The sequence below is a fragment of the Muscardinus avellanarius genome (genome assembly GCF_963383645.1).
Source record: "Muscardinus avellanarius genome assembly, chromosome: 2".
NCBI lineage: Eukaryota > Metazoa > Chordata > Mammalia > Rodentia > Gliridae > Muscardinus > Muscardinus avellanarius.
Genome location: NC_137787.1, coordinates 8,128,697 through 8,153,504, shown reverse-complemented (window position 1 = coordinate 8,153,504; position 24,808 = coordinate 8,128,697). Strand labels below are relative to the sequence as shown.

At 43.7% G+C, this 24,808-nt stretch overlaps 1 protein-coding gene across 1 annotated transcript in view; it reads left to right on the top strand.

Moving 5' to 3' along the window:
- The window catches only part of DIS3L2 (DIS3 like 3'-5' exoribonuclease 2), a gene marked incomplete at both ends in the record, with an annotated part of 327,839 nt that overhangs the window by 70,293 nt on the left and 232,738 nt on the right, over positions 1 to 24,808 (top strand). Inside the window, one exon of the mRNA XM_080689222.1 lies at positions 2,099 to 2,333. Coding sequence (XP_080545348.1) covers positions 2,099 to 2,333 — 235 coding nt within the window. The remainder of the gene's footprint in view (positions 1 to 2,098; positions 2,334 to 24,808) is intronic.

The window sequence follows — 24,808 nt, the reverse complement described above, 5'->3', positions numbered from 1 at the left end:
TAATTAAACTGTTAATCTGGTTTGCTGAAGATAGGCACACATTTTGAAACCTCTTGGTGAAACTCTGGAAAATCTTACCCTTATCCAGTAAAAACAGAAGGAGAAATTGTGAGAGAAACTCACTGTCACCATATTCAGGCCTCTCTGCTCAGATGTTGCTTCCTACGAGAGGTTATTCTCGTCTTTAAAAAATGTTTTAATGGGTGCATTGTAGTCGCACGTCTTGATGGAGTACAAGATGGTGAGGCATACATGCACACGTCACTCATCCAGCCCTTCCCCAGTTCCCTCCCCATGCCCTCCCCCTTGGCTGTTTCATACTCTAACTTTTTACCTACACTTAGCACTGGTAGACTTTCGATTGTGTTCGTGGCTGCGTCCTTGGCACTTGGCACAGGGCCTGCTGCCTTGAAAGGGACTCCAAAGTGATTTACGATTCACTGAGAGAGTGCAGTGTTCACCGTCTGTGAGCCCACCAGGATGCAGGTGCTAATGGTGCCCGGTGGTGGGTGGCCTTCCCGTATTTGTTTGCAAGAATGAAAGGATGGTACCACAATTAGTGGGCTAGGTATCCATCGAGAGAGGAGTGGATCACAAAACTTTGTATATACATATAATGGAATTTTACTCAGCCATCAAGAAGAACAAAAGCATGCCACTTGCAGGAGAATGGATGGAAACTCGGGAATATCATGCTAAGGGAGCAGGCCAGGCTCAAAACCTGCAGGTTCATGTTCTCTCTTACATGTGGAAGCTAGAGAGAGATTTGGGAATTAGGGCCCATCAGGCAGATGAGCAGAGACGGGGTAAGTGACTGAGGGGATTAGGGAGGAGAGTCCACGTCAGGAAGAGCGTCATAGTGAAATAATGCTGTGAATGTATACAAAACTACCAATTCTGATATCAGAGACGGGGAAGGGACCCTGCGGGGAGGGCACCAAGAGCGTGTGCACGCACTTGTCTAACACCCTGTGCCCCAGTATGATACAAAACCACAGTGCACCAAATTAAAAAAGTCTAGATTATTTAAAAAATAGTGATCGAATTTGTTTTTGATGTTTATATATACAAACATACAATCATCTTAACTTTAAAAATATTCTTAAATTGTGTATAAATTTCTCATCTGGAAGTAGAGTCTTAAAAGGATGTGGTGTTTCAAGTACCATTGAGAGAGTACAAAATGTTTGCTTTCTTTTTTGCTAACGTGGCTGGACAGATTTACATATAGGGCTGCCTTACAGGTGCGCCGCCATGCCCAGCCGCTTTACTTTAACACGATGCACACTGTCAGAGTGCTGTGAATGGGTTAATGTTTGCATTTGCCCTCTGTTGCTGCATACTAACTGCTAGCATAGATGTCTCCCAGTCTGTGTGCTTAGGATACTGACTTTAGGCCTCAAAATGGAGAATTAAAGCTTTATATTTTTATGAAAACAATTTTTTGTACTATGGATTCTGAGCTACACTTCTAACCCCTTTAATTTTTTATTTTGATATAGGGTCTCACTAGGTTGCTGAGATACTCTCTTAAGTTGCTGAGACTGGTCATGAACTTGTGATCTCCCTGTCTCAGCCTCCCAAGTACTGGCATTACAGGCGTGTGCCACCCTGCTTGGCTAAACTTATATCTAATATTAAGAGTTTAACTTATAAACTCTTGTTCACACTTAATGTTTTTCTTTTTTCATCTTGTATTCTGGTGGTTTCACTTGGGAGTACAGTGATATACTTTGTTGAGTTCTTTTATAGTTCTCTAACACACTAATCCCATCTGCACCAGATCTTGTGAAAGAGCACGCTGCTTGGTGGTATTCAGGCTCTTTGAGAGAGAGGATGAAAATGTAGATTAGAATAAGAAGTTGATATGGCATTCATTTGGTACCTTTTGAAGAGCTAAGTACTAGGCATTTTTGGATTAATTATCTCCGTTAATTATCCTCTGTTAATTAGTCCTCCAGGGTCTGTGCACCTGGAAAACAAAGGTCCTTTTTCTGACTCTCTGCTGAGTGTCTAATGCTGTCATCTTCTGAATGGGCAGTTATTTCCTTAGAAAAGAAAAATCTAGTTTTCTCTTTTTCATTTCTACTCTCCTCAGGTGATTAAACCAGAGAGCAGTGACAAAGAAGCAGAAGCTGCCTATGAACCTGATCTCCCTGGTGAGCTCTGTGGACGCCACCTCCTGCTGCAGCCCCCCAAGGGCTCTAGTGACAGTCCTGATGTCATCGTAGAAGCCCAGTTTGGTGACAGCGACTCAGAAGGGGGACCCGGCAACACACAAAATGTGCTGGTTGATGGTATTAAGAAGCTCTCGGTTGGAGTTCATGACCCGGGTGAGTCCTGGACTGCTGCCTGACCTTTGCCTTCAGTGCGTGAGTGTTGCGAGTCTTGGGACTCTCTGTGATGGAAAAGTTAGACAGCACAGCTCTGTCCCCAGTGCCTGGCCGTGGCAGCTTTGAGAGAGGGGATCTTTGGGGGCTTCAGCCAGTGGGGGCGGAAGTGCCCCAGTGGTGTGTGGGCAGTGGCTGCTGCTGCCGCAGTTCGAGTGGTGTGGATAGTTACCTTACGGGTCCCTCAGTGTCCCCAGTCTGCCCTGTGGTGACGTGACAGAGTCATGGTCCTTCCCTCTCTGCCCCCTCCCTTCCCAGGGCCTTGTAAGATAGGCAAGCACTCTATCAGCTGAGCTCTGTCTCCAGCCAGAGTTGAACCAGTCTTAAAATCTTTATGAAAGACACTTTGTTGTTGTTGTTTTGTGGTGGTGCTGGGGTGGAACCCAGGGACATGCTGCCTCTGAGCTACACCCCCAGACTGGTCTTTGTAAATTTTTCATCTGGAAACAGGGTCTCACTAAGTTGCTAAGAGTCTCGCTCAGTTGCAGAGGCTGGCTTTGAACCTGGGTCCTCCCATCTCAGCCTCCCAAGTACTGGAGTGCACCACCACACCCAGCAGAACAAAGCATTTTATTTTGCCTTTGCTTTTGCTTTAATTCAGTACTCTTTGAAAGGATTTCTATCATTTATGGTAGGCATAGACCCTAAATTTACAAGCAGATTAGAAGAGTATTTCAATCTAAGCCTTATAAAAAGCCAGTCTTATTTTCTCTGATTGGCACCTAAGCCGTGGGTTTTCTGAATGCAGAAAGAGCCATTGCAAACATGGAAGAGCTGTGCCTGAACGACGCTACCACACTCCAGGGAGTGGGAGAGCAGGCGCGTGTGCAAATGGAGCACTGACCTGTGGGCTTCTGGAGGTTCTGAGTAGAGGGAGTGTATTTCCCAGGCAAGTTGAGTTTTGTGTGTACTCTGAAATGGAGAAGGTTGGGCAACGCTGACCTGGCCTGGCTAGCTCGATAATGAGCTTTGTTATCAGGTAAAAGGTTTCTGGCACAGTCTCCATGAAAGGCTGGAAGAGATGCCAGCAGATTACCAAGGGAGGCTGTGTAGCAGACAACCTATGCTAGGAACTGGCCAGCCCCGCTGACCGCATCTTGGAGAAGGCTGCTGGTGATCTCAGCAAGGTCCGCAGGATGGCCCTGCTCTTCTCCGGCGCTCACGAGGTGGTCACCTGGGCCATAGAGCATGCTCTGAAGTCGCACGTCCCTTTGAGGACAAGCACTGCTCATTCAGAATGACTTCTTTTGAAGAGGCTGCTGCTTCCTGTGCTGCTGCTGCCTGACACGCCGGGCAAACTGAGCTGAGGGCACCCGGGCGCCTCTTGTTTTGTGGCATGTCCAGATCACTAGTGATTTCACTGGTCAGGGCTCAGCTAATTTCCTTCGGATGTTATTCCTTGAAATTTCATTCTTTTGATATTTCTACTTTCTTTCTCTAAGCACAGTGAGTATCGTGAACTCTCTTCTTTAAGGGCATGTCTATTATCATAACAGTGTCTGTTCTCATGTCTTTTCAATGAGGAGAGAGAGAAATAACCAGGGCCCTAAAAAGACAAATTCTTCATCAAAAAGATCTCTAAGGAAAGAGATATTTGCAGGACAAAGCCAGCAAAGGCACATTTTATTTCTTTGTGGTACTGGGGATTGACCCAGGGGCATTCAAACTACACCCCTAGCCCTTTTTTGTTTTGTGTTGGAACAGGGTCTTGCTAGGTTCCTGAGAGTCTTGTTAAGCTGCTGAGGCTTGTATTAAGTGTTTGGTTCAGAGCTGCTTTGTGGAAACCTAGCTCTGGTGACTAAGCCTGGCAGACCTCAGCAGCCTCTTTCCCCCGGGCTGCACGTCAGTGGGTAAGACACCTGGATCACTTGAGTAGCTGGTACAGGTGAGAATGTCAGTGGGGAAGTGAAGGCGGACTTGATGCCCGGGTTGGATGCTAACGACCTACTTTGCCCTCCGGGACCCTGCTGCCAGACCTGTTCTTGGTGTTATATATTGTAGTTCCCTCCTTCTCTCTGACAGGTAAACTCACTGGATGTTTACCAGGCCACTGTGCGAATGTTTTTTTCCTTACTCTTTTTTACGTTCTTCCTAGCCCTGAATGAAGGAACAGCCTTAATTCCTCCCTCAGTATCTGGTACAGATTTCTTTTCTGCTAGGCTCTAAGTAGAGAGTTTGTGAAACCACATGGCTGTTTCTCATTTCTTGCCCTCTTGATATTTAGGAAAATTGCAATTTGCTCTTTTAAAAATCACTGTGTTTTTAAGGGTATTTCAATGAGCTTCTCTTGCTCAGAATAATATGAAATCTGGTTACACTTAGGATGTTGGTATTTTTTGCACCATTTAAGGTTTTGAAATCTGTTATTGAAACAAGCCCATAACCTTAAGAATACCGTAAACTTTTCCTAAGACTTCTAGAAAGATTTTTTTGCTTTGTATTATACTTGAAAGTGTATTAATCCTAGTATGCTTGTGTTCAAAGGTTTGCTTCTGTTTTACTACTGTGTTTCTTTTCCCAAAGCAAATGTTACATATTGCTGGCGTATGCGTAGTTTCGCTGTTTGTCCAGGAAACTTTCCCATCTTTATGATAAGCCTCGGCTTCTCTGGTGAGTGGGCGCACAGCCTAGTTGTCTATAGCAAGTGCCCATCATTTCATTAACAGAAATTCTCTGTGCATCTTAGACCCGCAGTCTTCTTTTAGGAAGACAGTAAGGACATGCAGCATCCTTAGCTGCTGAGAGAGAGTGCGAGACCTGGCCCCTCTGTGAGGTCCTGCCCCAGCCTCTGGAGACTGAGCTTTTGCTCCTTCCAAGCACTGAATTTCTTGTTAGCATAGGCAGCTGCTGTTTTTGAGAGACTGGGGGCAACTTAGTTAAATTTCCCTGCAAAAATGTTTGGGTAAAGGTTGCCTGGACACCAAGTGCCAAAGGATAGACGTCATCATGGCAAATTGATACAGTCGCTCTTTATCTCTCATCATCAGGAATCTTAAGAACGGTTAGGCCTCTGAGTCTTGTGATCATGATGCCATCAGGTTGTGGTGTTCATATTCCGCCCCTGACCCAGCAGGGTCTGCCAGGATTCATATTCATTCTCGTTCATTCTTCTTCTTCTTCTTCTTCTTCTTCTTCTTCTTCTTCTTCTTCTTCTTCTTCTTCTTCTTCTTCCTCCTCCTCCTCCTCCTCCTCCTCCTCCTCCTCCTCCTCCTCCTCCTCTTCTTCTTCTTCCTCCTCCTCCTCCTCCTCCTCTTCCTCCTCCTCCTCCTCCTCCTCCTCCTCCTCCTCCTCCTCCTCCTCCTCCTCCTCCTTCTTCTTCTTCTTCTTCTTCTTCTTCTTCTTCTTCTTCTTCTTCTTCTCTCTCTCTCTCTCTCTCTCTCTCTCTCTCTCTCTCTCTCTCTCTCTCTCGTTTTCTAGTCTGGAGATAAGCATCTGCCAGTACCTGGTGAGTGAGCATGGGTTTGAGGTGTAAAGTTGATGAATTCTTCTCTCCTACCTCCTGGCCAGCATCAGCTGTTTTCTGAAGGGGAGACTCCATGTGGAATCCTTAATTCCTCCTGAGATTCCAGTCTGATCTGATCTCCTTCCAAGACAGGCACCTAATTTTCTTTAGATTCTCTTTCCTTATCCCCCCACCCCGACTGGGAAAACCAGATTTATGTGATTATTCTCATGCTTTGGGGCTACAAAAACCCCAAGAACCCCTTTCTAGATTATCTGGCAACCCGTTTTATTCAGAGCTAATTTTTTTTTGCCAGTTCTTCACTGTATATAACGATAATGATTTCAACTAGAACATAGTCATATTTGCTTTAGAAATTCTTTTTTTCAATAAAATGTAGTTTATTTCTTAAAATTTATTTTATTTGTTAAATACGGAACATATTGAAAATGGCGTACATTTAAACTGTGCTTTGCATCCTCACCACCTCCCCTACCCCTCCCAACAATGAGTGACCAGGTTAACCATGCTATATTTATGTTTTTACACAAATTCAGTTTAACTCCTTCATTAATCAACCTCAGCTTTCTTCCTCTCATATCCTCCATTCTTTGATGAGGTTTCTCCTCCATTGTCTGGAGTCCCTCGGGTATCCCTAATACTCCCTAGTTTGGGCATATTAGAGAAAACATAAGTCCCTTCTCTTTCTGTGCTTGGCTGATTTCACTTAACCTACTGTTCTCCAGGTTTTTCCATCTTCTCGCAAACCACATGATTTTGTTCTTTTTTTATAGCTGAGTAGAATTCCATTGTGTGTTTTCCCATAATTTTGCAATCCATCCATCTGTTGATGGAGACGTAGGCTGGTTCCATATTTTGGCTATTATGAATTACGCTGCTATGAACATGGGTATGCATATGTCATTGTAGTTCTCTGATTTCAACCCCTTTGGAAAGATACCCAGGAGTGGTAAAGCCAGATCATATGGTGGATCTATTCCCAGTTTTCTAAGGAATCTCCACACTGATCTCCTTAGCGAATGAACTAGTTTGCACTTCCACCAACAGTGTAAAAGAGTTCCTCTTCCCCCACATCCTCACCAGCAATTGTTGTTGTTTGATCTCTTTTTGTTTGCCACTCTGATCGGGGTTAGATGGTATCTCAGCGTAGTTTTGATTTGCATCTCCCTGATGTCTAATGATGTTGAACATCTTTTCATGTATCTATTGGCCATTTGTGTCTCTTCTTTTGTGAAGTGTCTATTCAGTTCAGTGGCCCATTTCTTGATTGGTTATTTGTTTTACTAGTGTAGAGTCTTTTGAGCTCTTTGTATATTCTGGATATTAGCCCTCTATCTGAGTGGTGGTTGGTAAAGATCTCCCACTATGTAGGCTTTCTCTGTAGGTTCTTGATGGTTTCCTTTGATGAGAAGAAACATTTTGGTTTGATGCCATCCCACTTGTTAATTCTTGCTTTAATTTCCTGTGCTTTGGAGGTCTTGTTGAGAAAGATTATTAAGGCAATATATAATAAACCCAAAGCCAACATGGTATTGAATGGGGGAAAATGCCAAATTTCCTCTAAAATCAGGAACAAGACAAGGATGCCCACTATCACCACTCCTTTTCAATATAGTCCTTGAGACTCTTGCCACAGGAATAAGACAAGAGAAGGAAATCAAAGGAATTCTAATAGGAAGAGAAGAATTAAAACTATCCTTATTTGCAGATGACATGATGCTTTATCTAGAAGACCCAACAAACTCAACCAAAAGACTACTGGAGCTGATTAACCAATTCAGCAAAATAGCAGGATACAAAATCAACCTAAAGAAATCAGTTGCTTTTCTTTATGTTAACAATGAATCCATAATGAAAGAAATAAAGAAAACAATTCCATTCACTATAACCTCAAAAACAATAAAATACTTAGGAATAAACCTAACCAAAGATGTAAAAGACCTCTACAACAAAAGTAGAAATTCTTTTAAAAAGTATCTAGCAAAGCCAGGTGTGGTGGCTCATGCTTGTAACCCCAGCATTCGGGAGCTGAGACCGGAGGATCGCAGTTTATGGACAGTCTCAGCTACCTAGTGAGGCCCTCTGCCCTCAAAATAAAGAATAAAAAATAGGGCAGGGGGTGTAGTTCAGAGATTGAATGCCCCTGGGTTCCATCCCCAGATCCCCCCCCCCCAAATAAAAGAAAAAAAGTAGTACTTTCCTATCAACACAATTTTGGGACAATGTTTTATGATCTTTAAAACTATGACTGAAAAAGATAAAAATAAAGCTTTGTCCAGATTTATTTTAAGCAGAAGAATGCACAGGGAATTTTTGCTTCCCTGTCTTTCAGCCTGGGTAGACAATGCAGCTATATCAGGTAGAGACAGGTGGTCAGAACCTATAATAGCCTAAGATCCCAATCTTATGCCAGGCCAGCCATTCCTCCCTGGCATCTCCAAAGAAATAAATGCCCAGAAGACAAAGCAAGATAGAGGCACTGTTCTTTGTTAACCGAGGCTTTGATCCAACCTAGAATGATTTCACCAGTCTCCACTCCCACCAGCAATACATGGCTTCGTAGAGCCTCACTCTGCCAACAGGTAGGATTGTCCAGCTTTCTAATTTATGTAGTCTAGATTCATTCCTATGAATTGCCTGTCCTACCATTTGCCCATTGTTCTGTGAGGGTTATCATTCTCTTGTTGATTTACAGGAATTTCTTATCTTTTCGCTATAATTAAACCCTTTTCAATTTAAGCATTACAGATGTCTTCTCCTGTTCTGTTATTTGGTTATTTGTCTTTAGCTTTGTCTGTACTGAATGCATGCATTCATTGGAATGTCTGCAATGAAAATAATCCTTAATTTTGACATGATAAAATTAATCATATGTGTTAAGTTTTTGTCAAGGATCATCTTTCGTGTGATATCCTATTAAGTCTACAGTTTTGCCTTTTGGTGAGCTTTATGACACTTTTGGTTTCCCTCCTCTTAAGTTATTTCTGATGTTGAATCATCCTTGAACTCTTAGAATAAATCTTGATGTGTTATTACTTTTTAAATACAGTATTGGGTTCACTTAGTTACTATGTAGTATAGAAATTTTGTAGCACATGTGTCTAAGATTTTCTTGTTACTATCTAGTGTTTAGAATCAAGATATTAACAGGTTCATGAAGTACCCTCATCCTCATCACTTTTTGACTTTACTATTTTTCTGTAACAGCTTGTATAAAACAGGAATTAACTGTTCCTTAAAATTTGGTAAAACACATTAAAAACTGTCTGCACCTGCTGTTTTTCAGGAGGCTCCGAGATCTTTTACTCTCTCTCATGCTAATTGGTCTGTTGAGGTTCTGTATTTCTTTTTGTGTCAGTTTTGGCATAATTTAATGAGAATCTACTTGTTAGCATATAGATATTACTAATAAACATTAACATTATTTTAAAAATCTCCTTTGTGTTTGTACTTTTACATCCTTTTTCATTCTGTATTTTAATGACTTAGTACTCTTTCTTTCTTGGTAACTCTTGCCTACCAAAGTTTTATCTTATTAATATATTTACAAAGAACAAGCCTTTTGGCTGTCTTATTTGTCTTTATTTATTGTTGATGATGGTGTTCTGAATATCATTGATATTTTCTATTAATTATTAATTTTTATTTGGGGGGAAGTTTTCTTTTTTTGCCCTTTTCCCAGCTTCTTGAGTAGAATACTTAGCTTACTATTTTTAATCTTATTTTCTCTGTACATTTTAAAGTTATAAACTTTATTCTGAATATTTTTAGTTGTATCCCACAGATTTTGATATGTAGCATTCTTATTATTCAGTTCTAAATATTTAATGTCCTTTATGACTTTTAATAACAAAGTTCATTGTTTATGAAGGCTCTTTAATTTCTAATAATTCTTGCTATTATTTTTAGCAATGTTTAGTTTTATTATGATTAGAGAACAAGAGTTCTGTATGCTTCTTTATAATTTATTGAACCTTTCTTAATAATCTGTAACAATGGTCCATATTTCCAAGTATTTTCTAGATGCTTTGAAAGATATGTATGTAAGCCGGGCGTGGCTCACACTTGTAATCCCAGCATTTGGGAGCCTGAGGCCGGAGGATTGGTGTTCACGGACAGCCTCAGCTACTTAGTGAGGTCCTCTGCAACTTATTGAGACCCTGTTTCAAAATAGAGAATAAAAAATAGGGCAGGGGGTGTAACTTGGAGGTTGAATGCCCCTGGGTTCCATCTTCAGACCTGCAAAAAAAAAAAAGATTTATATGCAAAAAAGATTGTTATAATATTATCTTTGATATATAATTATATTTTCCTCCTTTCATAAGCTGTTTATTGAAACACAGGATCTCAAGGCTGGTCTTGAACTTGTGATCCTCTGGTATTAGCTTCCTAGGTACATTTTATTATTTTATGTACTTAATCTGTCAGTTTCTGAGAGGCATGTTTAAAAAGATTATGTCTGGCTGGGCGTTGTAGTGCACATTTGTAATCCCAGCATTTGGGAGGCTGAGACCGGAGGATAGTGTTTCGCGACAGCCTCAGCTACTTAATGAGGCCCTCTGCAACTTAGTGAGGCCCTGTTTCAAAATAAAGAATAAAAAATAGGGCTGGGGATGTAACTTAGAGGTCAAATGCCCCTGGGTTCAAGCCCCAGAACCCCCCCCCCAAAAAAAAATCCTTAGGTCTGCAAATTTTTATTTGTTTGCATTTCTTTCAGTGTTATCAACTGTAACTTGATATATTTTGAAGTTGTAATCTTAGGTGCATAGATGTGTATTAGAATGTACACATTCTAATGAGCGTGGTGGCACATGCTTGTAATCCCAGCATTTGGGAGGCTGCAACCGGAGGATTGCGGTTCGCAGACAGCCTCAACTGCTTAGCAGTGCCCTTCACAACTCAGTGAGACCCTGTTTCAAAAATAAAAGGACTAAAAAATAGGGTTTGGAGCGTAGCTCGGAGGTGGAATGCCTCTGGGTTCCATACTCAGTACCACAAAAAAAAAAAAAAAAAAGAGAGAGAGAGAGAATGTACCTAGAGATATTTTTGTATACATGCATGCCCACATGTGTCTTGTTATAAATACTTACACACATATATTGATTACTGATATTTGTTGAACATTTGCTGTATTCTAGGCCCTGTCTAAGGACTTGGTAATTTATCCTTACTACATTGGTTATTTCCCACAGTACACGTAGTATCTATTTAAGGAATATTGATAGTGTTTGTCTTAGGTATAATATTTTTATTCCCAAGGCATGCAAAAGTTACAGTTTGTAAGTAGAGTTTAGAATCCCCGAGTAGCTTTGTAAAGTATGCCAGTGCCTTGATATCACCCCAGAGATCTGCTTCCTATTGATCCAGGATGAGGCTTAGCATTAGTGTTTTGAAAAAGCTCTGAGATGCAAGTTTTCTATTCTGCAGCCAGGTTGAGCAGCTGTAGGGCCAGTTTCAGACTCGTCTTCTTAACCATTGTGCTGTCTGTCCTCATAAATACAGTATACACAGCACAGATTAAACACTTCATGGCATCCAGACCCCAGTGCAACAGCGCAGACCACCAGTGGGCCAAAGGTTACTGGGGAGTAAGATATTTACATGGACTCAAAACATCATGCTACAGTGGACATGCTAATTAATTACACGGGGGGAAATGCTCTTTTTAGTGGACAGACTTAGTGGTCACTACCTGAGCCAGGCGGTCAAGTTAGCATTGTTGAGAGTGGGACAGCTTGACTATATTTTGGATGTGATGTGGTATTATAGAACATAATGTGTGAAGTGTGCCAAAAATGTTGCACCTAAATTAAAGCACCTAGCCCTAATGCCAGTGTAGGGTAAATATAGGGGCTACGGGAACAAGTTAAACGGCACCAGGGGAGGATTAACAAGATAAATCCAAACAAAAAGCAAGAAGAGCTGTCCTAGAAGTAGATAGTCTAAAAGAGATATAACAAACATAATGTTATCAACCCTGATGAAATCCTGGGCTGGGCAAAAATATGGTAACTTCTAATAAAGATATCCAAATTTTGACTGGATAGTAAATGATATTTTGTAATCACTATGCATTTCCTTAGGTGTGCTAATAAATTGCAGATATATGAGAGAATGTCCTTATTCTTAGGAGATTCTGGCTGTGGTGTTTGGGGTGAAGTATGCTGTCTAACTTATTTTCAAAAAATAATTTTTGTTCAGAAGAAAGGAAACTGTGTGTATATGTGTGTGTGTACACATTCACATTCACACTTAGAATGCTGGCAGATGTAGCAAAATGTAAACATTTGGTGAATTTAGTGGGTGTTAGTAATGTCATTCAAGTTTTTTAATATGTTTAAGAATCTTCAAAATAAAAAAAGTAAGTGAAAAAATACCCCATGTGTTACTGAAAGAGCAGTATAGCTGTGTCCTTTAGTTCAGATGTGGATTTCGAGGGCTGGAATTGCTCATCCCTGGTCTTTCACTTTCAAGTGTTCTAGAATGTAAAATCATGACTTCTTATTGTTCAAAACTACCATAATTAGAGCCGGGCGTGGTAGCTCACGCTTGTCATCCCCACGCTTGGGAGGCAGAGACAGGAGGATCACGCAGGTTTGAAGCCAGCCGCGCACGCTGGCTTAGGAGACCCTGTTTCCAAATAAAAATGTAAAAATAGGTCTGGGAGTGTGGCCCGGAGGTAGAAGGGCTTCCAGGAACCCCAGTACCACCAAAACTACCATAATTAGGACTGCTATTTTTTGAGTATTTTCAGTTGAATATAAAAGTAATCACTTTTATTCAACTAGTTAAGTTTATTTCCTTTTAAAAATATCATTTTATTATATAAGGTGTCATAAAGGAAATATTGAATAAATATGACCCAGCAATACCACCTCTGGGTATCTACCAAAAAGAATGAAAACCAAAATACCAAACTAATGCATGAGCAACCATGTTCATAGATGCACAGTTCACCATTGCCAAACTGTGGGACCAGCCAAGATGTCCTTCAACAGATGAGTGGATTACAAAACTATCAGATGTGTACACAATGGAATTTGCCGAGCCATAAAGGAGAACAAAATTATGGCATTTGCAGTGAAATGTCACAAAAAATAAGAAATCAGATGATTTTCCTAGTGTGCGAAAACTAGGGAGAAATGGGTAACAGGAGGAACTCTAGATGAAGAAGGGACCCTACAGAGGAGCAGTTAAGAGGACCTATCTGAGGGGATGGGAGGGGGAGAGGGAAACTCTTTAAAGCACATGATGTACTTAAACATATCAAAGTCAATCAGGAAGCCAAGCATGGGTAGGAGGGAGGTGGAGGGAAGGGGTTAGGGACTGGGTAAGGGCTGATTGGGTGATGTGTGCATGTATATCTCAAGTTTTTTTTTTACCCTATTAAGAAGTATGACTACAATGCATCAATAAAAATTTATTAAAAAAAGAAATTCTTGGGAAAATTAACGAACCATTCAAATACTTTGGCAAAAATATTTATTTTTATGAGCCTATTGCAAAAGTCAAACAGAATGAAGCCAGTCATATTGTCATATATTTTTGTCAGCAATATGCAGACTTTCCTGTTCCAGGCTAAGTGCTTTGATAACCAAAGTTTATCACAGATAAAACAAATCTATTTTTCCCATTACAATAATAAACTGGGTCCTCTCCTTTATTGTTCCCTTTCTGCTGTGAACTGTCCTCAGCGATCTCATTGCTCTCTCTCTGCGTGGCATGGAACACCTAGGCACTCAGTCAGCCTGGACAGTGGGAAGAGGAGTGGTCTGGGAAGGAAGAGAGCAAGGCTGGGTTCCCCCACACTCCTGACATCAGGGCGTTAGGCAGAATGCTGTCAGAAGTTCCTTGAGCTACAGGATTGTGTGAGTGAGTACATTTCACTAGGAGGACTTAATGGGACAGTCATGGACGTGAATGGCTGAGTTCTTCCATCCACACCACTGCCCCTCAAAACAGTTGCCGCCAGTGCTGCTTCTCTTTGCCATTTGTTATTCATTCACCGGCGTTCATGGAGCGACTGTGATGGCCCCAGTGCCTGCTGGGCCCGGCCATGCAGATGTGGCCTGGCTCTTCTCGTCCCCTGCCCTCCTCCTGTGTCCAGCTCCTCATGTAGCCCATCCCCAGGGCCTGGGCGCTCTTCAAGAGTGCCTCTCCACGATGCCCACTCACCCTCAGTTCCCTTCTTTACCCACGCTGACTCTAGGGCTGCCTTGTTTGGCTGTGGGAAGGTTAATACTCATTACAATAACTTATACTAATTACTTGCCCATAGAGTCTTCTTATTTTACTGCACAGGGACTCCTTGATTTTTTCAAGTCTCTTTCAAGCCCCTTTCAGGGTGCTGTTTCTTCTCTTTGCGTTGATCGTATGATAACATATGATACTGAATAATTTCTGTTCCTTGTATGACATGACGGACATTTGATCATAGAATGTAACATGCTTATCAATTATGTTTACTACTAGTTTACTTATTGGATTTATAGTAAAAAGAGATCGATCTGTAGTATATTGTAATTGTTCTATTTCTTGTGTTTGGATATTAGGCTTTATTAACTTTATTGGCAGAATTGGGGACCCTTTCTTTTTTTCATTGCTTTGAAATAGTTAAAATAGCACTGAGTTGAGTGTTCTCAGTGATTAAAGTATTTAAAAGACTCATACCAGAAGCATGGGCTAGGGCTTTCTTTAGTTGGCAGCTTTCTCAATCTCTAATACTACTAATTCTATAGTGTTTCTTCTTCTTCTTGTATTAATTTTGATGATTTATGCTTTCCAGGAAAATATCATGTACTTTAACTATATATTCTAATATATTAGAATAGACTTTTACAAAGTATTTTCAGTTGTTTAATTTCCTGTGTAACTATGATCCTGTCCTTTTTAGTTTTTCCTTCCCTTTTTACACTAACTAGTAATTTAAATAGAAATTTATTTGCTATTTTTGTTATTCTAACTAATTTCTGCTTTTGCCTTTATCACTGAAAGCTTTGATATGGTAAGTCTGAGGTGCCCTTGTGTAGTTGGAGGTGCAGGTTGAAATTCATGGCAGAGGTTCAGGAGTCATCAGCATCGAGTTGGCTCCTTGAGGGATCAGCGTATTCTAAGCGTTCCTTTAAGAGACTTCTGGAGGACACGGACCTACCTGTTCTCTTCTCCTGCCCCCACCGGATTCCTCTCTTTTTGTGTCTGGCCTATTGCACTTAGCATAATATTTTTAAGGTTCAACCATGTTATAGCATGTTATAGTCATTCATTTTTGTGGCTGAATAATTACTATTGCATATACCACATTTTGTTTCCCCATTCATGTTCGTGAACACTCTAGTTGTTTGTACCTTTCAGCTATTGAATAGTGAATCATGCTGAAATAGACACTGGTATGTGGGCATCTGAGTCCTTTCTAATTTGTATAGCTATATATACAGGAGTCCAATTACTAGGTCATATAGTAATTCTGTATTTAGCTTTTTGAGGAACATTAAGACTTTTTTAAAGAGATGGTTTAGTGGATATTAAGTATATCGCTAGTAGAGGGGGTTAACAGAAATAGAAAATTATGATGAAGTATAAGAAATCTTGAAATAATAATGGTTACATGTGCTCTTTATTGAAATATAACTGGAGCTTGCCCAGCTCTTCTCAGGCTTGTCCTTTCCTTTCTACTCCCCCCGCCCCAAACCTGTTTTTTAAAATCCTGGAGTCGTCCTGCCTACTTGCCTGTTTCTCTTTGACACAGCCACAGACCTGGGGTGTGGGTTGCAGAACACTTTTCTACCATTACAAATAATTAATTTGATAACGTATGCGCTGTCCCACGGTGCCCCATGGCACCTGAAGGTAGAAACGCCTGTTCGCTGTCAGGCTAGCACTGTCGGCGCAAAGCTGTTGGAACAGAACCTTAAGAGAAGTCATCTCTCAAACATCATTCATCCTGTTGTTGGGAACTGGGGCTTCCCAGGCCCCTAACATGCCTGTCACCAGTGCGCCTGCCCTCGTCCTCAGAGGGACCTGAGACACGGAGGGTCTCTGTAGCGATCGAAGTCGAGGCTGTCCTCGCCTTGCAGTGTGGCTCCAGGGCTGCTTGCTTATCGCACATGCACACTCTTAGCTTCATATTCAGCTGAATGATGATTGTTATTATTATTATAGCACTGAAGACTGAACCCAGGGGCATTCTACCTCTGAGCTACACCTCCAGCCCTTGTTATTTTTTTATTTTGAAACAGATCTCATTAAGTTGCTAAGTGGCTTGTGAGTTGCTGGCCTTGAACTTGTGATCCTCCTAGCTCAGCCTCCCAAGTATGGGGATTCCAGGAGTGTGTCACGCTGCCCATCTTGGATTATTATAATCCACCTTTCTTGGGCTTGCTGGCAACGAAAAGAGGAGAACAGCTTATCTGAATGGTGGCCTTCTTTTCTCCTGTTTTCCCTCCTGTGCTCAGTAGACACCATCTCCTTGGACTCTTCCCCCGTCTACTCAACGCATCCTCCTCTCTGGGCTGTTCCAGGTTTGGCTAGTCCATGCTCGTCACCTTACATTGCCATTGAAGCATAGAATCTGGCCCTGGACGGCCCTGCAGGATCATGTGCTCTGGCTGACATGTGATGCTCTACACTAGAGTCTCTTAGCAGGGCACTTTATGTTCTTTACAAATATTTTCTAACACTGGGTAACAATGGGAATTTTGCTCTTAGGCTGCAGGATGGACATAAATCCCTTTGATGCATATGATACCAGCCCACTGTAGTAACATAGATTTTTCTTGCTGTTCAGATGTCATTAATAGCTACATGATTTTGATTTTAGAAAAGGATGGAAAATTTATTATAGATATAGTTCCTAAAAAACTTTACAGTGTGAGATCTTAGGCAAAACTGAATTTTTAAAATTATGTTAAAAAAAAACCTTCTGTGCTTCAAAGGGTAGAAACAACTGATCTAATTATCCCTTTTGTTTTACAGACAAGAAAGCTGAGGCTCAGAGGAGGTATTTGGCTTGTCCAGTGTCCCACAGGAAGGTAGTGAGTTCATAATAGGAAAATGCCTGTAACCCATGAAAACAGCAGACAGCTCTCCACTAGGTTCTGCTCCTTAGAGAGTTGATCCCGCCACTCCGCTGGGTCCCTTCCAGGAGGCTGTGCTGAGCCTTGCTCATTGCCTGCTTCACGTCTGCTCCCCTTTCCTACATTTGCACACCCTCATTTGGACGTCTGCTTCTTCCTCAGGCCCTTACACTTCTGGTGAGGCTGACTGGCAGCAGCCAGGCTGGGTTTTGGTGGCCGTACACAGGTTGCTCATGAACAATTAGAACAAGAAATTGCTATTACTAAGAAACCAGAGAAGCCAGTGAGAACTGAGCCCAGGCGTTTCTTATTTCTTTTCCTCACTCTTCTATTTAACAGTTTTATTTTACTTTTATACTTTTGTTGGTGTTATGATTTCACATCATATTGTAGGTCTTAGTGATAGTGACGTGCATGCACACAGCACCTGGTGGGCTTTCCCCCAGCTTCCTCCCCGTCGCCCCTTCCCCATACAAGAAATTGAGACTGGCATTGGTATTCTCATATGCGTACATAATGTCAGTGGAAGTTGTGAAAATTTTATTTTATTTTTATTTATTTATTTTTATACGTTTTTTATTGGTGCATTGTAATCATACATCACATTGGAATATAAGACTTGAGAGGATATACAAGCACACATCATCCAATTAGCCCTCATCCAGTTCCCATCTCATTCCCTCCCCCTCCCTCAATCCCATACTTGTTTGGTGATTAACTTTAATACATATGTTTAATGTACCTCCTGCTTTTTAAAGAGGCTCCATCCTCCCCTATTCCATACCCTCTGATTGGTCACCTTAATTGATTCACTATAGGGCCCTTTCTATAGCTCGACCACTTCCTGTTGCCCCTTTCCTCCTAGTTATTGCTGATTAGGGGAAGCATCTGGTTTTAATTTTCTGCGCTATTTCTCTGTGCATGCCGCGTTGAAAATACCGATACCACTCTTGACAGCCCCAGTTGTGGCCTGGCTACCCAGTGGACTGATCCAGGCCTTGCCTCATGGGAGGCCCCGGTTCTGGCCTCGCTGGCCCCGACACTGGCCTAACCCTTCGGCTGGCTCCAATCCCGGCCCCAGAGGCCCCAGCACCAGCCTTCCTCATGGCAGGCTCCGATGTTAGCCGATGGTCCCGGCATCAGCCTAACCCCTCGGCAGGCTCCGATCCCAGCCTCGGAGGCCTCAGTAGCGGCCTTGCCTCATGGAAGGCTCCGATGCCGGCCGCTGGCCCCGGCACTGGCCTAACCTCGGCAGGCTCCGATCCCGGTCTCCGAGACCCAGGCACCGGCCCTGCCTCGCGGCAGGCTCCGATCCCGGCCTCGCTGGGCCCCAGCATCGGCCTAACCCCTCGGCAGGCTCCGATCCCGGCCTCGGAGGCCCCATCACCGGCCTTGCCTCACGGCAGGCTCCGATCCCGGCCTCGCTGGCCCCAGCACCGGCCTAACCCCTCAGCAGGCTCCGATCCCGGCCTCAGAGGCCTCAATAGTGGCCTTGCCTCACGGAAGGCTCCGATGCTGGCTAGTGACCCCGGCACCGGCTGAACCCCTCAGCAGGCTCTGATCCCAGCCTCAGAGGCCCCAGCACCGGCCTTGCCTCGCGGCAGGCTCTGATCCCGGCCTCGCTGTCCCCAGCACCGGCCTAACCACTTGGCAGGCTCTGATCCCGGCCTCAGAGGCCTCAATAACAGCCTTGCCTCATGGAAGGCTCCGATGCCGGCCGTTGGCCCCAGCACCGGCCTAACCCCTCGGCAGGCTCCAATCCTGGCCTCGGAGGCCCCAGTACCGGCCTTGCCTCACGGCAGGCTCTGATCCCGGCCTCGCTGGCCCCAGCACCGGCCTAACCCCTCGGCAGGCTCCGATCCTGGCCTCAGAGGCCTCAATAGCTGCTTTGCCTCACGGAAGGCTCCGATGCCGGCCAGTGGCCCCGGCACCAGCCTAACCCCTCAGCAGGCTCTGATCCCGGCCTTGGAGGCCCCAGCACCGGCCTAACCCCTCGGCAGGCTCCGATTCCAGCTTCGGAGGCCTTAATAATGGCCTTGCCTCACAGAAGGCTCCGATGCCGGCCAGTGGCCTGGGCACCGGCCTAACCCCTCAGCAGGCTCTGCTCCTGCCTCAGAGGCCCCAGCACCGGCCTTGCCTCACAGCAGGCTCCGATCCCAGCTTTGCTGTGTCCGTCACTGGCCTCACCCCTCGGCAGGCTCTAATCTGAGCACCCTCTTTGCCCAACTATTTGTCCCACATTCTCAAGGGTGCATTGTGGTAGCATTCTGCCTCTGGGTTCATTACTTCAAAGGTTCCAGGTGTAATGCATCAGATCTCTGCCTCCCCTGAGTACTGGCCACTGCCTTTGCCACTGCTTCCACCATTTCAAATCTTTCCCAAGCTCTTTTTCCACTCTGAATGTTGTCCAGTCTTCCTAAGCATGCACGACGGTAGCTTTCAACCTTTGGTGTAATTTCTCCAAAATAATAATAATAATAATAATAATAATAAGGTTGGTAGCCTCCGATTTCTGATTCTCCTGAATACAAGTCTCCACCGCCAACGCGGAGACCGCTTTCAGCACCGCCTTTCTCCTTGGTATCTGCTAAAGTCTCTCTCCTTACAGGTGATGTCCAAGATTCTTAACAATGTAGAGAAGAAGCAGTCCTCCTTAGCGGGGAATTTTTCCAATAATTCCAATTCATTGGATAAGTTTTGTCTGCATCTCCAGTATCCTGGCATCCGCCACGGCCTCCTTGACCCCTCTCCGATATTTTCCTTTTTTCTTTTTCTTTTCCTTTTTTACAGGGTCATTCCTGGTGGAGAGGGGGTTCGCCTAGGGGTGCCCTGCAAGCGCCTGCCCACCCGCCCAGGGTCGGGGCCAGGTGCCCGGACCACGGGGGTGAAAATTTTATTTTAAACAGCTATATGCAGCTGGGCGTGGTGGCACACGCTTGTAATCCCTGCGCTTGGGAGGTGGAGACAGGAGGATCACGCAGGTTTGAAGCCAGAAGAGACCCTGTCTCCAAATAAAAACAGTATAAAAATAGGTCTGGGAGTGTAGCCTGGAGGTAGAAGGATTTCCAGGAACTCCAGTACCACCCAAAAAATAAAAATATAAATAAAAAATAAAAATAGCTCTATGCAGTTCGTGACTTCTTTACTTGACACTGCAGCGTTGTAACATTATGTGTTCCCAATGGCAATCATGGTAACTCCTTCTTGGAATTCTGAGGCATACAGTTTCTTGAAACTATCCATAATTACTATTGGCTGTTACTAAGAAATAAGGAAAAGAAATACAAAATAAATAATAAGGACAAGAAATTTCTTTTACTAATAAATAAGAGAATTCAGGGCCCCCACAGCCATTAAGAACTGAGCCCAGACATTTCTTATTTCTTTTCCTCACTCCATAATCCTTGACAAGGATAGCACAGTGTTGCATGCCTGCTGTGGTTGCAGTACTCGAGAGGCTGAGACAGGAGGATCATAGGTTTGAGGCCAGTGCTGACAGTTTTGCAAGAGCCTCAGCAACGTGGTGTGTCCCTGTTTCAAAATAACATAAAGGGCTTGGGATGTCGCTCAGAGGTGGAATTCCTCTAGGTTCAACCCCAACTGTTTTCCCCAAACGGGATCAACTGATCCTTAAGCCTCTCTTGGGCTCCCAATTGCATGGGCCAGTGAGTCACCTTTGCAGCTCTTCTAGTTTGAGTTGAATTTCCTGTCACTGTGACAAAGAGCAACCAAGAGACACAGAGGTATCGACAGGCCTCGTGTTTTACTTAAGGCTTTTGAGCCTCCGATGAGCATTCTCATGGACAAAGCTAATAACAGAGGTGGGGGAGGTGGTGAAAGGGGCGGTGGACCTCGGCTCTGCTTCTACCCACCCACCCTGCCACGTGCTCGCTGTGAAGTGAACTTGAAAAAAAATCACTTTTCTCCTATTGGTCTAAGGTTTTCTTTGTAAGTGGATATTACATTATTTTATAACTATGAAAATAGGGGTCCATGTAGGATCATGAACACACCAGCACTGACAGTTTGATGCAGATGAGATATGAGCCATAGGCAGAGGGGAATTCAAGAATGAGAGCTAGCCCAGAAACTACATGAGCACTGGCATTCTTAAGTAAAAAAAAAAAAAAAAATAATAATAATAATACTAAGGATGAGAAGGCTGTGAGTTCAGGTTCTGATTGTAGATTGAACTTAAGTAGAGTAGGGGACATTCTGGTTGTAACACCTGTAGGAGGGATGGTGAGCAGTATACATCTGAACATTATTAATTAAAGGTGTGGGAAGCCAGCTAGGTTGTCAAATAGATGGACTACAGTTGGAATCACCTGAAGTGATCATTGTCTTTTAAAACCAAAGGACACTGGGAGCTATGGAAATGTGGGGGCAGGGAGGGCAGTTGGAAATGAACTGTGATAGATTTTGAGAGCCTTGTACAGGACTTCAAGGAAGAGTACATGGAGGTACATGGAGTGGCGAGTGTTTTCAAGAAACAGTGCCTCTCTTTCCTTTAGTGGGTGTGAGATGATTGAAGATTTATTTTCCTTTAAAAAGACCAATTCTCATAAATCTTTAAAATCAGCCTTCATTCAGAGAAAGCCCACTTAGTATTCAACCATTTTGTGTCAGTGGAATGGAAAAGTTCAATTTGACATTTATTGGCATATAATGTCCTGAAACCTGTGGGTCTGCTACACCAGGGCATCCTACTTCCCTCTTCCTGCGATTTGAAGACTGGTTGGCTCTGAAGTTAGAGTCTTCATCCACAGACTCCAGGAAGGGGAGGCCCAGTCAAGTAGCTCTTCCTTTTTCTTCCTTCTGGCCAGCAGACACAGGTTATGTAGTTGTGTAATGAAACCTTTTTTCTAACTTGGCGTTTAACCCCCTTCCTTAAAGTCTTGTGTATTTTTTCTTTGTTAGAACCTTTCTGTCGCCATTGAGCAGAGGAGCATGTGCCCACAGAGTCGGCCTGTTGGCACTTATTCCTCTTTGGATTGTTCTAAATAATTCCCATCCTCCTCTGAGAACTATCGGTGAGGTTTATTCAGTCATGCAGAAACATGCCAAGGGAAATCTTTACCTGCTTGATAGACTTGGAGTGATGAAGGCTCTAGCCTGCTTGGATTTACAAAAAGCTGTTTGGAATTCTATCTCCACCTGTCGCATAAAACTGAGCTACGTGGCTCTGGGCAGGGAGAGGGAACCTATAGCTGCCCCGTTCTGCCTCTGGAGAGCCTGTCAAGGCCACAGATCTCATTTAATATTTCAAAATAGAGAACTACCCATGGTTTTCAGATAATGACTTTAAAAAGTTCCAAAGAACATTCCTGTCCCTTAAGTGGAGTCAGCTTTCCCTGCCTGCAGCCTTTCCTCGAGCCCCTTGAGTGCACGCTTGGCTCCCCAGTGAAGCCTCATCTCATCTCTGTGCCTTGGTTGGCAAGCCCAGGTGGCCAGCGCCCCTCACTCTGACGCCTTTGCTTGGGCCAGAAGCAGGGACCGAAACCGAACTTGGTAGTCTTGACTGGCTTTGACGCTCACTTCGGCCGTCCCACTCAGCTCCTCTGGCCCTTGCTTCTGCGGTTCAGGCTCCTGCACCCTGAGTCTGCGGCTCATCCAGGCCACATCGTACTTTCAGTTCCAGGTATGAGCACTGTTTGGGCCTATCCTGGTGTTGTGGGGCCAGGATTCAAACCTGTCTGGCTAGCCCTGTTTGTGTCTCTACCAGGAAGGAGAGTTCCAGTAAAATGTGGCAATGCTCTAGTAGAAAAAAAATAAAAATAAAAAAGCACTGAACAAGCGCTTTTGCCAGTCTTCTTACCTCTTACTGCTTCATTTTCCTCCTTGGTAAAGAGCCTTCATAATAAAGACCTGCCTTGACTGCTTCACAGTTTCTTGCTTACACCAATGGAAGGAAATGCTCCTTAGAGAGGCTAAAGCCCACCATTCCATTACGGGCAACTCCCTGTTGCCTCTGGGAGTCACAAGGGCATCTGTAGAGGTCCTCAGCTCTCATGGTGGTACTGATGAGCTTTCATGGCTCTCTGGCTGCCCCTGCCCACCCTGCCTCCTGCCTGCCTGGCCAGCCTTTGACCTCGAGACGGTGGCTCAGACCACAGGGCCACACACTGACGCCATACTCTGCGTGTCTCAGCTTCCTCTTTTCTGCCATGGATGCTTCCCAGATCCCGCTGTGAAGACGCCTTCCATTCTTCCAAAGCCCACTGTCATTTTAGAACAATAGTAGTTTCTATCACTGTGCAGCAAATTGCCGCAAACTTGGTGGCTTAAAATAACGCATTTGTCACCTCACAGTTCTTGACTCGAGGATTGGAACTCAGCTCTTTTGAGCCCTCTGTTTTGGAGTGCTGCAGTTAAAGTACAGGTCATTTGATGGCTCATCCAGGGAAGGATACGCTTCCAAGCTTCTGTAGTTCTTGGCCAAGCCTTGGGCTGAGGACCTCAGCTTCTTGCTGCCTGGATGCTGCTCTCAGCTGCTTTCTACACAGACCTCTCTCTGTGGCCGCGTGCTTCATCAGATCCAGCCAAAGAGAGGGTCAGACAGAGCTGCAGGCCCATGGAACCCCGTCATGGAAGTGACAGCCCAGCTGTCCATTCTGTTGGTTAGAAACAAGTACTAGGTCCTGCCTCCACTCAAGGGCAGGGATTATATAAAGGTGTGAAGACCAGGAGGGCAGGTAAGGTATTGTTGTGGGTCATCTTAGCATCTGCTTGCCACAACTATTTCCTCTTTAAGCCTTTACTTATTTCATCTAACAAAATGCATTTGTTCTCTTCTCTGACTGTTCTTTATAGCTACTTTTTTCAAGCTTACATTTCATGACTGATTATGTGTGTTTGTGTGTGTATATGTGTGTGTGTGTGTGTGTGTGTGTGTGTGTGTGTGTGTGTGTGTATATATATATATATATATATATATATATATTTTTTTTTTTTTTAACAGTACTGGGGATGGAACCTAGGGGTATTGTACCTCCGAGCTACCCCCAATCTTATTTTTTAGTCTTTTTATTTTTTGAAACAGGAGCTCACTGAGTTGTGAAGCACCTCATTAAGTAGCTGAGGTTGTCTGTGAGCCGTGATCCTCTGGTCTCAGCTTCCCATCGTGACTGATATTTTTATGGTTAGATATTCCCTCACACACTGGTTTTGCCTATCTTTAATTCACTTGCAGCCCCAGACCAGAGTCTTGTATTTGCGACTGTTCTGCAGACTCTCTGCTTCCTTCCTTTCTCTCAGTTAGTTGCTCTCCTGTGCAATATTCAAGTCCTCTTTCTTCATAGCAGCCATAGAGGATCCACTATAAAACCGTTGGATTTGCCATTTTGGCAGCAAAAACAGTGACTCATTGGGTCTATAAAAGCTGGATGGATTCATCCCCACTAGCCTGATTGGCATTCAGAGCCAGGATTTGTTACCTTATTAAGGGGAAGCAATTTTCCATCAAAGATAAAAACAACATCAGCTTCAAACATTAGCTGTTTTTGAGTGGTGCCTTGTTCTGTTTCCTGGGCCTTTATGGATCTCAGAAATGGTGCTATCTATTAAAATTAAACTGTCTTTCAACACTCTGGTTTCCCTGGCAGTGATCACTCTGTGGTCCTGCTATTTCAGCATCACAGGAAATTAATTAGAAAGGAGGTCTGGCCTTTGGGGAAGCTCCATTTTAATTCTTTCCCTTTCAGCCAAGCAGTGGGCTGCATCTCATCATCTCTGTTGGGGATGTCGATAGGGTGAAGCGTGAGTGTGTTTTAAGAGACTTGAGGTATAAAGAGATGTGCTACCTCTTTGATGTACGTGGCTTTCAGGATTAAAATGTAGTATAACTCATCTAGTCTAACTTGCCATCTTGGAGGCCAACCTCT